Source organism: Cydia fagiglandana, chromosome 26 (assembly GCF_963556715.1).
Source record: "Cydia fagiglandana chromosome 26, ilCydFagi1.1, whole genome shotgun sequence".
Classification (NCBI taxonomy): domain Eukaryota; kingdom Metazoa; phylum Arthropoda; class Insecta; order Lepidoptera; family Tortricidae; genus Cydia; species Cydia fagiglandana.
The window spans coordinates 4845643-4861155 of record NC_085957.1 but is presented as its reverse complement, the minus strand read 5'-3'; the positions used below and the strand labels follow the sequence as shown (position 1 = coordinate 4861155).

The window sequence follows — 15513 nt, the reverse complement described above, 5'->3', positions numbered from 1 at the left end:
CGCTGGTCAAAAGGATTCCTAGTCTATGTACATGAGTAAATTGCTTGAAGATTGGGAGATGATAACTTAAGCCCCATTTAGACGGATCAAAAGCTAGCATGTTATTTTCACTACAATTACAATACAATCATTGACACAATACAATCATCCGGTTTTTTTTAGTTGTAATTTGGTCGATTGACTGAATTACAACTAAAAAAAACCGGGCAAGTGCGAGTCGGACTCGCGCACGAAGGGTTCCGTACCATAAAGCAAAAAAAAACGGAAAAAAATGCAAAAAGAAAACGGTCACCCATCCAAGTACTGACCACGCCCGACGTTGCTTAACTTTGGTCAAAAATCACGTTTGCTGTATGGGAGCCCCACTTAAATCTTTATCTTATTTTGTTTTTAGTATTTGTTGTTATAGCGGCAACAGAAATACATCATCTGTGAAAATTTCAACTGTCTAGCTATCACGGTTCGTGAGATACAGCCTGGTGACAGACGGACGGACGGACGGACGGACAGCGAAGTCTTAGTAATAGGGTCCCGTTTTACCCTTTGGGTACGGAACCCTAAAAACTAAAACTAGCGCCCACGTCAATTCTCGGTATTAGTTATCAAGCGGACCCCAGGCTCTAATGAGCCGTGGCAAAATGCCGGGATAACGCGAGGGAAGAAGAAGGTCGATTGACTGAATTCATTGTACTCTAAATCTGCATGCAAGTTCTTACAGTTCGTTTTTTTAGCATTAGAAATAAGGTAAACAATCTTGATGTGTCTTTTAATTGAAAAACACATTTTAAAAATAAGTTACGGCAACTATGTAACAATTATGATTCTAATACGATCATTTATAGTCTTCTGCTTTCATAAGTAATAGTTTTTGATTTTTAAAAAGCGTTTTTCAATTAAAAGACATGTCAAGATCGCTTACCTTCTTGGAAGTTCTTTCTAATGCTAAAAAAAACGAACTATAAGGGTGGTAATTCCACCTGTGCAATTTCTGTCTCCAATGTCAATTTTGTCTCACATTTTGCTTGATGAGAGAGTGAAACAATATTAGACCAATATATTGGACAGATGGAATACCACCCAAAAACAGCTGAATAGGATTTTAGGCTGCATTTCAAGCTGAACTGGCTGATGACGGGATGAACTAGACCCCTTCAGAAAGGAGTGGCCACTTGGCCAGACATAGATTTGTGGAGAAATTGGGGGGAGGCCTTTGCCCAGCAGCACAGAATAAATAATAGCTTACTAAGTACAGAAGACTCACTCTCTAACAAAACACGTCTGTTACGATCAGCACAGATATGGCCGCTAGGTGGCGACAGCGCCACGCGCGGCTTATGGCAAACCCCAAAATTGGGGCCGAACGGATGCACTTTTAGCTACCTGTAGCGAAGCGACGAAATCGCGGAGTGAGCCACGCCTGCCAGCAGTGGGACACGACAGGCTCCAAATAATAATATAATAATAATTTCAAGGTGAAAAATTATAAAATGAGTAAGTTTACCGCCTGTTCCTCCTGGTAGCCGTTGCACGCCGCCTCCTCGGCGACCCGCTTTGACGACGAACAGTCGGATGAACCTTCGAAACAATATTACATTACGTTATAACCTTTCATATATGTGTGGTTTGTATTGAAGCGCTGGTGGCCTAGCGGTAAGATCGTGCGACTTTCAATCCGGAGGTTGCGGATTCGAAGTAATTCGAACCCCGGCTCGTGCCAATGAGTTTTCCGAAACTTATGTACGAAATATCATTTGATATTTACTAGTCGCTTTTCAGTGAAGGAAAACATCGTGAGAAAACCGGACTAATCCCAATAAGGCCTAGTTTACCCTCTGGGTTGGAAGGTCAGATTTGATGTTGGCAGTCGCTTTCGTAAAAAGTAGTGGCTACGCCAATTCTCGGGATTAGTTGCCAATCGGACCCCAGGCTCCCATGAGCCGTGGCAAAATGTCGGGATAACGCGAGGAAGATGATATGTGACGTTCCACGGAAAAAAGTACCTTATGGCGGCTGGCGCTTTGGGGTCATCCATTAATTACGTCACACGAATTTCTAGGTTTTTTGACGCCTCCCCCCCTCCTTGTCACACTTGGTCACATTTAGCAAACCCCTCCCCCCCTAGTGTGACGTCACATTTTTTCTACGAAATCGCCAAATCGAATTAAGTAACTAAGCATTATTAATATTTTATCAAAATATTTTTGACGATATAAATATTAGTAATTATATAACCCAAAACTGCTTAGGAAAGAAAATTAAACGAATAAAAACGATTATCGTTTTAAAAACTTGTTATTTAAATGTACAGCGAGTAACATAATTTAAATAAATTTTCGGTTACTGATGAAGTTAAAGTGACGTCACAAACTTTGTGTCTCCCCCCTCCCCCATGTCACAGTATGTCACATTTTCTTGACCCCCTCCCTCCCCCTAAACGTGTGATGTAATTAATGGATGACCCCTTCCGTTATTCACGACGCTTCAATACGAATACGCTGCTACGCGTCGTAAGCGACAACCGCCACAAGGTACTTTTTCCCGTGGAACGTCACATATCATCTTCTGAGGCCCACCTTTACCCGTGGGACGTCACATATGTGTGGTCTGTATTGGCTATGTGCGAAGTTGGTGGCGGCGGAAATACAACATTTCAAGCTGAACTGGCTGATGACGGGATGAACTAGACTCCTTCTGAAAGGAGTGGCCAGACATAGCACTGGACAGAGATTTGTGGAGAAATTGGGGGGAGGCCTATGCTCAGCAGTGGGACACCAAAATAAAATGCACATAAAACCCCGGCCCGCGACGCGTTCCAATCCGGCCCGCCGACACCCAAACTCTCCGGACTGCGGGAGCCAGGCTCCAGTGGTTCAGTCCTAACAGCAGCAACCAGACACGTACCCCCCCCGCGATGTTGGCCCGCGCGTTTTCAAGCAAGCAAGCAAGTTTCTGAGGCGCAATATGGCCCTCAGGTAAAAAAGTTTGGTCACCCCTGGTCTACTATAAGGACTACGAGACTTTTTCAAATCCTTCTTTAGCCTCTAGCGGCCCACCATACAAGGAAAATTGGCAATGCAATTTGAATCAACGGTATTAGAAAATAGAGTTGAATTTGTTTTGTTTTAAAATCGAACGAAACGAAATAAAAGAAACTCTATTCCATTTAATTAAGATTTAAATTTCATTGGAGGTAATTTGTACTAGTATTAGGACATTGAACCCCAAGAGGTTAGTGATGGGGTCGTAACTAGAATGAAATACTCACAGGCATCCTCGAGCTCGGTCCACTGCCCCTCCGAGTCGTCCGACTCGGCGCCGACGTCCGACGCGTCCGACACGACCTCGACACGCCGCACGCGCAGCGAGGCGGCTCGCCGCGCGGCCGCGCTGCGGCGACGGGATATCTGTGAACAGGCGACGTATTAACAACACAATTGATGTAGGTTTCTTATAATCATTTCACTGAAGAGTAGTGTGTCAGACGTGTATTTTCGACGCCATATTTGATTTTAATTATGAACTTTTATAACTATAAATGTATTCGTAATAATATGTGTCGTCCTACGGGTAAAGGTACCTTATGTCGATTGGCGCTTACGCTATTATTAACGCCGCTCCAATATTATTGCGGCGCTATGTGACGTAAGCGACAGCCGCCATAAGGTACCTTTTTCCGTGGAACGTCACATATAGAACTGGTTAAGGTTGATTTGACGAAATGAATCTCATGGATCAGTAAAATATTCAATTTTGTGAATCATATTCTAAAAGGATTTATTTAAATTTTATTGCACAATAAAAAATATACAGTGACAAAAGGCGGACGTAATGCTACACGGCATTCTCTACTAGTCAACCTTCAAGTCATGATTTAGTCACTTTCCGCAACTTGTACATGTGTACAAGATCTTACCTCCTTGCCCTTGGCGATGGGGCGCCGCTTGGTCCGCTGCGGGCGCGCCGGGCGCCGCGCGCTGCCCGACCACGAGGAGGACGAGGACGTCCCGCTGCCGGAAACTCGGTGGCTGTGGGTGTGGCTCCCCATCTGTAACGCAGATGTAATGTTTCAATCGAACTAAATGTTATATCATCCTTAGGCCTCATTTAGACAGTGCGAGACTCGCATGCGAGTTTAATCACATTACGGTAATTGCATGCGAGTTCGCGCACCATGTAAATGACCCCTTAGGCTCTGACTAATTGGTGTAGAATCTATGCAATATTTTTTTCCTAATTTAGAATTCCTTAATGCCATGCTAAGTAAGGGAAAAGTCTTATAGATAACTAGCTTATGCCAGCGCCTATGTCTCCATGGAATGACAATAAAAAAAAAAAATGTTTGGTATTAACTACCCCATGTCTTTCCCCAAGCCTCAAAGTATCTCCATACCAAATTTCATCTTAATTGGTTCAGCAGTTTAAGCATGAAGAAGTAACAGACAGACAAGCAAAGTTACTTTCAGACTCGTAGGGCCGATATTGATGGACTGCAACCTGACTGCAATTTGTATGGTGCAACATTGGTGTGCAGTTCCCATACAAGTTGCAGTCTGTACTGGCCCGTAGGTTGGATCATTTTCCCTAAATCATGTCCATTTTAACGCTTCAGGCAAATAAGAAGATGCTGCCTTTTAGTGTTCACTCATCCCATGCATGTTGTGACCTTAATGGGGACTTGACCTCTACGAGGGAGACCCATTCCAAATATAGGATTTAACAAAATCCTTTATCTTGTCTATCCTATATTTTTTTATATTCAACTCCTTCTGCTTATAATATTAGTTGTAAATTGTTGTTTAATACAATTTTCGTGAGTCGCGACACTCACATCTAGTACCTATCAAGTAGCGGTACTGATAATACCGCTACTCGATGCTATACTTCGTTTTTTTTTAGCATTCGAAATTAGGTAAACAATCTTGATGTGTCTTTTAATTGAAAAACACATTTTAAAAATAAGTTACGGCAAATATGTAACAATTATGAATCTAATATGATCATTTATATTCTTCTACTTTCATAAGTAATAGTTTTTGATTTTTAAAAAGCGTTTTTCAATTAAATGACATGTCAAGATCGCTTACCTTCTTGCAAGTTCTTTCTAATGCTAAAAAAAACGAACTATAGATGTCGACTATGAAAATAATAAAAACTGATGTATGGAGTGAGCACTCTATGCTTACTATATTTCTCTATGGTCAAGTGGACGAAAACTAAAGCTGAATGGAAACTCAAATCAGAGGCCTATAAAAAGGTTACCCATTCCATTCTAATTTGAATCTTTGACAAATCAAAATTGCAATTGTATTGGCTCATTTTGATGTCTGGGCCGCTAGAGAATAAGAGGAGAAACCACTTAAAATGACCGTAGTTATGCAGAGAACGAACAACTTTTTTTTTTTAATGCAGAAAGTGACCAAATCCACTGTGTTACTGTGTATGTCACTATAACAAAAATAAAAACTTTGTTGCTTTCTACAGAACTATGGTCAAATATAGCCTGATACTGTGACATTGTTATTTATTTAATAACAGCTAAAAACTTATGGAGAAATTAATAAGAAACAACATACTTACAATTACAATTTTAACACACCATTATAATGTGACAACAAACTAAAAGGAAATTCTGAACTCCACTACTGCAATTTAGTGATATGCAATGATTTCTATACAAAGATAGTGTTTACATACAAACATACATACACATTGCTGTTGTTAAGATGTACAAGTATTTACATCATCCAAGTAAAATCTAATCTATGTTAAAACTGGAAATACAACAGATCAAATTAGACACAATTGATGAGTTCATTAATTTATACACAACCACTCCAAATCAACATTTGATAAATATTAATCACTTTAATCAGTTACACATACAATTATTTATGTCACTGTACATGCTTTCATGTGCAAAATGTCCTTGTCTAGCCTTGTCACATGTCCAAAATACACATAACTAGAGTTCTAAAGGTCAATGACATATCCAATTGGTTTTGCGTGAAAATTGCAAGCGAATATTGCAATTTTTTAGCGTGGGAACGTCACTAGAAGAAAATTAGGTACACAATTAGTCAGCCATTTTTGTTGTGTGGCTGGACTTACCGCGATCTCGAAGAGTGACGGGAAATCCTGCTGAGGTTCGTGGTCTGCCAGCCCCGCGAGCATCCCGAGCTCGGCACTCAGGTTCTCAAGCTCTGCGCCGATCCGATCAGCCCTATCAGCGTCACCCAGCTCATCCTTCAGGATATCACCGATCTCTTGGGACACCGAAGCCACTGCGGAGGCCACTTCGTCAGGGGGCACTCCTTCCTTCCCCGGGCCTTCGCTGACACCGGCGAGAAGCTCGGCTCCCTCCGAAGTACCCGTGCTCTGCTCCGCACATTTCTCGGCGGAAAACATCATTTGCAAACCAAACACCGCAACTGCTCCGAAAAACGAAACATCTAAAGTCACACACTGTTAATATAGATCACACAAACAGTGAAGATTCAGTGGTAAATGAGTGAAAAACCATTTTTTCTCAACACTGATTTAGCCCGAACTTTTTGACAATACCAATATGGCGACGATATTTTTAGGAATTTGTGACCAGCCTCAGATGGATTTTATATCATTTTAAAATCTGGCAATATTCCTTGTTTCGAAATAATCGAATATCGATCCAAAATTAATCTAAACTTTTTATTCGTTTATTAATATTATTTCATTGCTAATTAAATATTTATCCTAAAATAATATAAGCCTATTAAGAAATAATTTATTTCATTAAACTTATTTCACTTTCGTGAGCAAACGGTCAAAAAATGTATTTTTAATTAGTCTAGTTTACTCAATATTTTTAATTCCACAAGGTTAATGTCAATAACAATCTTAACAATTAATAAACATATTAAGAAGACAAATGAAACCAATATACGAGTTAAAATTTGATGTAAGTTTTCACTCGATGAATTGATAATCGATAGTACAATCGTGTCGAAAAGAGTTTACCTCGTTTACCTTTTCAAATGTGCTTTCAAATTTTTAAAACGCTTTTATTCAATATTTTCATTACAAAACACGTTTTAAAGAACCATTTATAATATAATCTTCAAAATTTAAAATTTATTTAGACGAATTCATAATCGGTCACATTTTCACCAAGTTCACAAATTTATTATTTACCGCCAGCAACCCTAAACCGGAACTGTCGGGTCCTATGTCAACTTGACATTTGACACTTGAAGATTGTGCGCGAACAGCCTCAGCTGGAAATTCACATCTAATTATAAATTTTATATATAAAAAAATGTATTGCAGGTAAAATACCGCAGTGCGATGCACATAGGCACGTGGCGACTATAGTTTTAGGGCTACAAACTGGCCCGCTTAATTTAATTAGTCGATTTGCTTACTCGGAACTCTTGTGTATGAAACTGTGTTTGTTTCTAAGCTAATTTTAGGATCTAGATCGAGCTGAAGGTATTCAATTAAGTATTAATATTAGTATTTTGAGATTAGCGACTTTATAGATAAGTTATGGCAGTGCAAAATAAAGTATTATACGCGTTTCGAGGATGGATAGCATTTGTTGCTTTTATGGACTTGGGGACCGCCGGCCGGTCGTACATCGAACGGCGGTCGTTCCTCAGTCACCACGGCGAAACTGAGCACTTGGATGGTGAGTTTATGGTTTTTTTAACCTCATAAGTCGTACTTCTGGTCAAATATCTAGTCTGTTTCTTCTAATTTATGTGTGACTAAAAAATCACTGCAAATAGCACAATAAACATTACCCAATTTAAGTTTCTAACTTTGATTTGATTGAAACTACCTAGTTTCAATTAAAACCAGTTCTTTAAAACCTTTTAAAAGTACCAGAAACAATCTTACCTATATTTGGTCAATAATATTTACAAAATGGGTGCCTATTATATTCAGACATGACATACAATATAATTGGAATGTAGCCAGCCTTATGGGCACCCTTCCGCAGGGGACAGATCTGGGGGACCTAAGGTAGGTGGGTAAGTTTTATTTGTTTATTTTATTAGTTTTAGTTTTAATTTATTTCGTTTATACTTAATTTTAATAATAGTTTGTATAAGTTTTGTTATTGAATAAATGCATTTAATACTCCATATAATTGTAGATTTAGTCCATTTTATTTTTTTCTGATTAGACCAGTTAGATATTTTTTTTTAATTTTACTACCAGTATTAGTCAACTCCTTAATAACATCAAAAATACAGTTGATTTGGGTTATTGGTAATTACAAGTTTTTTATTCGGCTTAATTAGCTTTGTGATGTTGTCATTCTATCCTTTTTTTTTTTAATCTTTTTTTTTTAAGGGGTTTTTGTCACGCAGTGACAATGTCACCCCTGTAATGAGATCTAATAATAATAATGATGTAGTAGTGAAGTATTACCTACACCACTACGTCACATTTAAATATAGTTTGCACATCAACCTGGCCTCGTCTGATAGTGGCGATGCCAGGACGATGTTGCAACTACGTGTGTTGGTGGTTTTTATAAATGTCATGTCACTCCTCAGCGCCTCATTACGGACACATTCCATCAACACATGGTGAACATGTTCTATTTTATCGCACTCTTGGCAATTTGGTGAAGCCGCTAGTTTCATCAGGTGCTTGAATTCATTCTATCCTTGAAAGGTAGACATTTCCCATAAAGATCATTCATGAAAGAGTATAACAATACATTAATTTTTTCCAACAGCAATAGCAAGCCAAGTTACCTATTGTTAAGCGATTTGGGGCTGATGACACGCCTGCCGTGTCATCAATGTTTTTTACGTGTGGCATATGACACGGGAGGAGTGTCATCATATTCTATGGTGCATGGCATGACTGCCGTGTCATGATTGTTCCATGCCACAGCCAAAAGTTTTCGAAAATGGAACACGCAACGAATCGGTTAATGTGGTGTATTGTTTGTGTGGTGTTTGACCGACGAAATTCTATTACAGGTTACTTGCCCAGATTCCTGTACTGTACAAACAGCAACACTCCTAACTGTACATCGGTGGACCTTATTACAAAAGGCATAAGGTCCACCGATGTACAGTTAACAGTGTGACCGATGGTACATTGTTGTTTATGTTTCAGGAGATTTCACAATCTCCCGTATGCTGGGCATGTATTCGGTGCTGAAGGCTCTGGCGCTCATCCACTGTACGCTTTACATACATTACAGGCCGTAAGTTACCAACTAACATAGCATACCCAGATTCATAAGATCCTACATGGATTTACTACTAGCTCCACCATGGAGGAAAACGTAGCGAGGAAATCAGAAAACTAGTAGTTCTAAGTAGGTTTAACAAGGCTTAGGTTCTGCCAGGCGTGGCTCACTCTGCGATTTCGTCGCTTTGCTACGGGTACGAAAAGTACACCCGTTCCACCCCAATGTTGGGGAAGTTCCACCCCAATGTTGGGGAAAGCCATAAACCGCGCGTGGCGCTGTCGCCACCTAGCGGCTATATCTGTGCTGATCGTAACAGACGCGTTTTGTTAGAGAGTGAGTCTTCTGTACCTAGTACTATTATTTATTCTGTACCCAGATTCATTCGATCCTAGAATTTATCGTCATACATTTTTCGTCAGTAGTGACACTTGTGACATCTATTGTCAACTAGCAGTACTGATAAATTCCTCTACTCGCCGCTAGATGTCGACTAAATAACTTGTCGGTAAGAAAACTGATATATGGAGTTACCAGTCTTTCTTTACTTAAATTACTCTATGCTTATACATCTAAATGTTATGTTCTAGTGTGGTATCCATGGGCTACTGGTCCCTCATGCTGACCATTGTGCTGTACTTCACTGAAGCCTTCTGCTACCACTCAACCAACCTCAACTTCTACGTAGTGTTCCCGTGCATACTCAACAGTAAGTATGGCCCATTACTGATCATTATAGTTCGTTTTTTAGCATTAGAAAAAAGGTAAACAATCTTGACGTGTCTTTATTGAAAAACACTTTTGAAAAATATAAACAGTTATAACTCAGTTATAAGATAAGCCGATATAACAACAAATACTAAATACAGAGAGGATATTGCTAAATAGTACGGAACCCTAGGTGGGCGAGTCCGACTCGCACTGGATTTTTTTTTTGGCGTTTTCTAAAATAAATATCGAAAACCTGATTCTTTCAAATCTGGATAATCTTGGGCTCATTCTACTCAGAATCGACAGCATTCTCCATCCTTCCATTAAAAAAGATGTCCCAAAATGTCCATTCCATTACGTCACGATTTATTATGAGAAAATTTTTCACTTGTATGGACGTGACGTAGTGGAATGTACAATTTTCATACACATTTTTGGGACAAAGTTTTTTTATCATCAGGATTGAATGTGCTAGTGATTCTGAGTTGAAAGAACCCAAAAACACCAGGATCTGTGAGAACTGGGTTTTCAATATTTATTTTAAACAAGACCGAAGTGATCCCATAAGTGTTCCGTGAACAAAGTTTTGTACGGAACACTAAAAAACGCCCTTTTACGATTTTAGTATAATTTTTACAATCATTAATTCATTGACGTGAACTGATGTGTTCGTTCCAGTAATAACCCTCCTCGGCCTCATATACCTGCCCACGAAGCTGAAGCTCTGGGGCCAGATCCCGGGCACCTCCGGCATGGAGCGAGAGATAGAAGACGAGAACACTCAGATCCTCCGGCAGATGGGCAACTTCAAGCGGCGGAGGCCGCAGGCCAAGAACAAGTATGTCTGATCGCGGGGACTGTAATAGGTTGGATCAACTATACTCTGTATCTTTAGGTATTTTTTTTTTTATTATGAATGGGGCTTACTCATGGGCACAGACTAGCCGAGGCGTAGACGTGGCCTACGATGGAGCGAGCTCGCACAGAAAGTGCCTGTTCACTCTTGATTTGAAGGTTGCCGGGTTATAAGAACACGGAAATATAGACGCCGGCAAAGAATTCCATTCCTTGGCAGTGCGCATAAGGAAAGTAGAAGCAAAGCGCTTCGTGCGAATTGGTGGAATATCTACCAAGTAAGGATGGAAACCGGCCGTGCGTACTTAAATAAAGTAAACAAATAATTTGTACATTTTCGGGTAGTTATAACATTGGTTAACCGACCAATTACAAAACTGCCTGGATCAGTCACTGAACGACCTATCTTTAACCTAGGTATATTATTTTGATCATAGTCTAATAAAACAGCATGGTCTTCTCTTCCCAGGGTGAGACAAGCCTACATCACAATAAGATGGCCGCTATATATAGCGCTATCGCATATTATCATATAGCGCTGTCGCATGATGACGTAGGCTTGTGTCAGTCACGTGACCACGAAAAGACGGGAAGAGAGTACCAGGCGGAGTATATTATTATACCATGATTTTGATCGTGTAATATTTTCATCTACCCTCAACTGGCTTAACCAGCCATTTGAGTAGATTTTGTTTACCCTTTTTTAAATACCTAAACATAGACTATAAAGAGTGATAAATAGGAGAGGTGTAATGGCTAAGAAAAACTCGTGCCTCGAATTTGCAGCTGAAGTCGATGTCGCTGTCTATTTAGCGGTAACTCGTGAAACTTTGACGTTTGAATCCAGTGACAATGTACCACAAAACATGGCGCCGCATAGCGTCATCATGGTATAATAATATACTCCGCCTGGTACTCTCTTCCCGTCTTTATTTCGTGGTCACATGACTGACACAAGCCTACGTCATCATGCGGCAGCGCTATATGATAATATGCGATAGCGCTATACATATATAGCGACCATGTTATTGTGACGTAGGCTTGTGTCACTCTGGGAAGAGAAGACCATGTTTTATTAAGCCGACCACTGACTAACAGTCCGCCGGACGATATCGGCCGGTCAGTTGTTCGGAACTGTCAAATTTTTGTTCTAAGTGACAGGCCAATATCGTCCGGCGACCTGTTAGTCAGTGGTCGGCTTTAGACTATGAGCGTCATCTAGTTTGGTTCTCAAACGTACGGGCACGTTTATTTCTATACTTTACACCTATTCCAAAATTGATAAGCTATCGTAAGTACTGCAAAACGGATCATTTTGTCACTGAGTGGTTTTTCAAGCACTTAGAAATAATTATAGAAGTCACCTACGATGTTTTAGCAACAGCTACGATGTTTTGCAAATGTCTTGATTTTTATATTTAAAATCACTATTATAGTCCAATAAGAGTGCCAAGTAACATTCAATCTTCCTACTGAGCATAACAGGAGCATTCCACGGGCTGTCCCGTACAAACGCATTTTATTTCCAGTGTTGCGACTTTTTTCTCGGCTTTTAAAGCAGGCGATTATTTTTCTGTGCATATTTTTGACCATTTGTCATAGAAAAGGAAACTCTTAATATACCTTTAAATCTTCAGAAACTTCGCGTTTGTACGGGACAGCGGTAGACAATTTCGTGGAATGCTCCAATATATAATTATACCTATTCATATAATATAAATATATATAAAATAAAAATAATATACATACAATAATATATATAGACCGTGGAACAATTAATCCATAATGAAAATGCGCTCTTAAATATAATCTTAAAAAGGATCTGCTGACAGAAGAATTATTTTTTTCATCATGAAAATGAATCATCAATCGTGAAAACCGCATGAAAATCCGTTCAGTAGTTTTTGAGTTTATCGCAAACAAACACACAGACAGACGCGGCGGGGGTCTTTTTTTAATAAGGTGTAGTGAAGATATTTATCAGTCAAATCATTTGAGCGCATTTTCAATATGCTGTAGGCAATAATCTACTCTCAATAATCATATCAGCCTTTTCTTAATAAAGTTATATCCAAAAACTGTTTCCTAGCCACATCTCTCATTGGAACATTACCTATTTAATTATATGTACCTTAATTTAAAATTACGGTGAAAATTACACCTCTAAAGAGCTTGTTTATTTGAAGTTTTACTTCTTAATTAGACTTAACTACATTAAAACTTACCATAAGCTCCGTTTAAAAGTGTACATGTACAAGTGTGTGTGTATGACAATGTATGACCGGTACTTACATTTTATTTGACCATACATGATGTATATACATTATTGCCAAATGCAAGCTTGTAGCCACCATCTGAGGCCCAAATATAATGTTGTCAGGCTTTATATTATAAGATCTACAGGGTGGAAAGATAAGTCGGGCCCTGGAGGGAAACTACCTTAAATCCTTAAGCTGGCTCACTTTACTTAAAGGAAATATTCCTTTAATTTTAAAAAGAAACGAAACTGCATCTGCACCCTGTATACTGGTTCAAAGATGAAATATTTTGAATCGCATAATGGTGCAGAATACTTTAATGCGGCGTTTGATAAATATTTATACAAAGAGGGATACAAAGATGTCTGGAGGTACATATCTAAAGGCGATAAAATAGTAGGCGAAATTAACTGCTCTCTTGTAGAAATGGCAAAATGTATGCTTTTAGATAGCGCGTTGAATATTGAATTTTGGGCCGAAGCTATAGATACCGCGTGTTACATTAGAAACCGCTGCCCGTAACCCTTACAAGGTTATAACATAAAGCAACAAGATTATATTGTACAAGATTATCAGGGTGTTACTGACCATTGGGCTTTAAATCCAGGGCTCGATTCTACTCGCTAAACTGAGTTATTTTTATTATGGCACCAACCCCGAAATCCCGATTTTTTTTTTTACGTTTTCATACATTTTGTCTGATCAGATGGACGTTTTCTATAAATTTTTCTCCGATTTTAGGGTTGGTCCCATAGTAAAAGTAGTTCAGTTCAGAGAGTAAAATCAAGCCCTGGAATTAAAGCCCCATGGTCAGACACATACTGTATTTGGGCCTCAGATAGTGTCGCCACAAGTAGCTTGCATTTAGCAATAATGTGCGTACGTGTGGCGTCATGCGTCATGTGTGGTCAAATAAAATGTAAGTACCGACATAATTTAAAAGCTATCCTTATTTAAAATGAGGATGACATTCCTGAACACCTCTAAACCTCTCCCTTTTGTGAGTGAGTGAGATAGTAAATAAATTCCTGTTCTCTCTATTCGCATCGGTTATCCATTTTGCTTGTAGGCACACGATTTTGATCACACCGATGCTTGTAGTAGAGGCTATTTTACCTTGGCACGGATAACAAATCTTGTAACCCCCTTATTTATAAACGCGCTACAAACCTCAATTAGCTAATAATCGTTTGTCCTTATTTGTCATTTTGACTTATGTATTTGTAAGAAAAGGATAAAACATAATTTATTCATAATAAGGGGTAAATGCTTAAGAACAGTTCAGACTTTCGATTAATAGTTGAATGTCAATTGAATAAAGTAGGTAGGTAATCAATAAAAGTTTCGTGGAGGGATTTAAATTGACATTGACTGTATAGGCCCCGTGCATGAACATAGCAGCATAGGAGCTGTCAGGTTTTTGGCGCGAGACGTAAATGTTATGCTTCCGATGTAGCCCACAAGATGACAGAACCTACTATGCACAAGGAAACATACCGACGAGTACCGTAAATGGTACTTGGTAGCACTTGCTTTGGCAATGTACATGTGCACATATGTTTCTGATTCAGGCCACAAGATGGTGGACCCTCCAACGCGCACGGTCCCTATAAAATCAGAAGACTCGTAACTCTAATGGAGTTTAAACTTTGAAAAGCTTTATTCATGCATTAGACGATTTCTTATCCTGGCCATCGTTTAATTTGTACTAAAGATTAGTAATATAGCATTTTTTGCATTCCTAATGTAAGTAGGTACCGTACCATCGCCCACACTGTTAACTGTACATCGGTGGACCTTATACCTTTTGTTATTAAGGTCCACCGATGTACAGTTAGGAGTGTTGCTGTTTGTACAGGAGTATGTGTGCATTCATTGCATATTCTAAACTGTACTGAACGGCTCAGAAGCGCTGGTGGCCCAGCGGTAAGAGCGTGTGACTTTCGATCCGGAGGTCGCGGGTTCAAACCCCGGCTCGTACCAATAAGTTTTTCGGAACTTATGTACGAAATATCATTTGATAGTTGCCAGTCGCTTTTCGGTGAAGGTAAACATCGTGAGGAAACCGGACTAATCCCAATAAGGCCTAGTTTCCCCTCTGGGTTGGAAGGTCAGATGGCAGTCGCTTTCGTAAAAACTAGTGCCTACGTCAAATCATGGGATTAGTTGTCAAGCGGACCCCAGGCTCCCATGAGCCGTGGCAAAATGCCGGGATAACGCCAGGAAGAAGAAGAAGTACTGAACGGCTCAGTCACGACATTGCGTGACTGGCGGCGGCAACCATAGATTGGAGCGGGACACAGCGACCTTTCGTTCCCACCTATGGTTGCCGCCGCCGGTCGCACAATGTCGTGGCCGAGCCGTTAGAGAGCGCTCTAAACAGGCACGCAGTTTAAAGAGTCCATCAACGTGCACACTAGCGCCACTGCTAAGTAATCATGATTATTTCAATTTAACGAAAGATATTTAATAAACGCGGCCGCAAGTTCTGTATTT

At 39.7% G+C, this 15513-nt stretch overlaps 2 protein-coding genes across 2 annotated transcripts in view; one reads left to right on the top strand and one right to left on the bottom strand.

Moving 5' to 3' along the window:
* LOC134677318 (uncharacterized) overlaps window positions 1-6587 on the bottom strand; it is a gene marked incomplete at its 3' end in the record, with an annotated part of 82219 nt that extends 75632 nt beyond the window's left edge. Inside the window, 4 exon segments of the mRNA XM_063535753.1 lie at window positions 1502-1575; window positions 3266-3404; window positions 3914-4045; window positions 6109-6587. Coding sequence (XP_063391823.1) covers window positions 1502-1575; window positions 3266-3404; window positions 3914-4045; window positions 6109-6408 — 645 coding nt within the window.
* A 656-nt stretch (window positions 6588-7243) lies between these two features.
* Window positions 7244-15009, top strand: LOC134677457 (uncharacterized). Its single transcript, XM_063535939.1, has 4 exons — window positions 7244-7666; window positions 9118-9208; window positions 9784-9902; window positions 10583-15009. Exons 1-4 carry the CDS (start codon window positions 7525-7527, stop codon window positions 10750-10752), a joined length of 522 nt encoding a protein of 173 aa, XP_063392009.1. The 5' UTR covers window positions 7244-7524; the 3' UTR covers window positions 10753-15009.
* Window positions 15010-15513: the final 504 nt, after the last annotated feature.

What these genes read in the sequence shown, in the direction of transcription:
- LOC134677457 (XM_063535939.1), top strand. Translation starts at nt 7,525, where the DNA reads ATGGCAGTGCAAAATAAAGTATTATACGCGTTTCGAGGATGGATAGCA. An exon ending in CGAAACTGAGCACTTGGATG is followed by an intron (nt 7,667 to 9,117) that starts GTGAGTTTATGG and finishes TTTATGTTTCAG; the next exon opens with GAGATTTCACAATCTCCCGT. An exon ending in CTTTACATACATTACAGGCC is followed by an intron (nt 9,209 to 9,783) that starts GTAAGTTACCAA and finishes GTTATGTTCTAG; the next exon opens with TGTGGTATCCATGGGCTACT.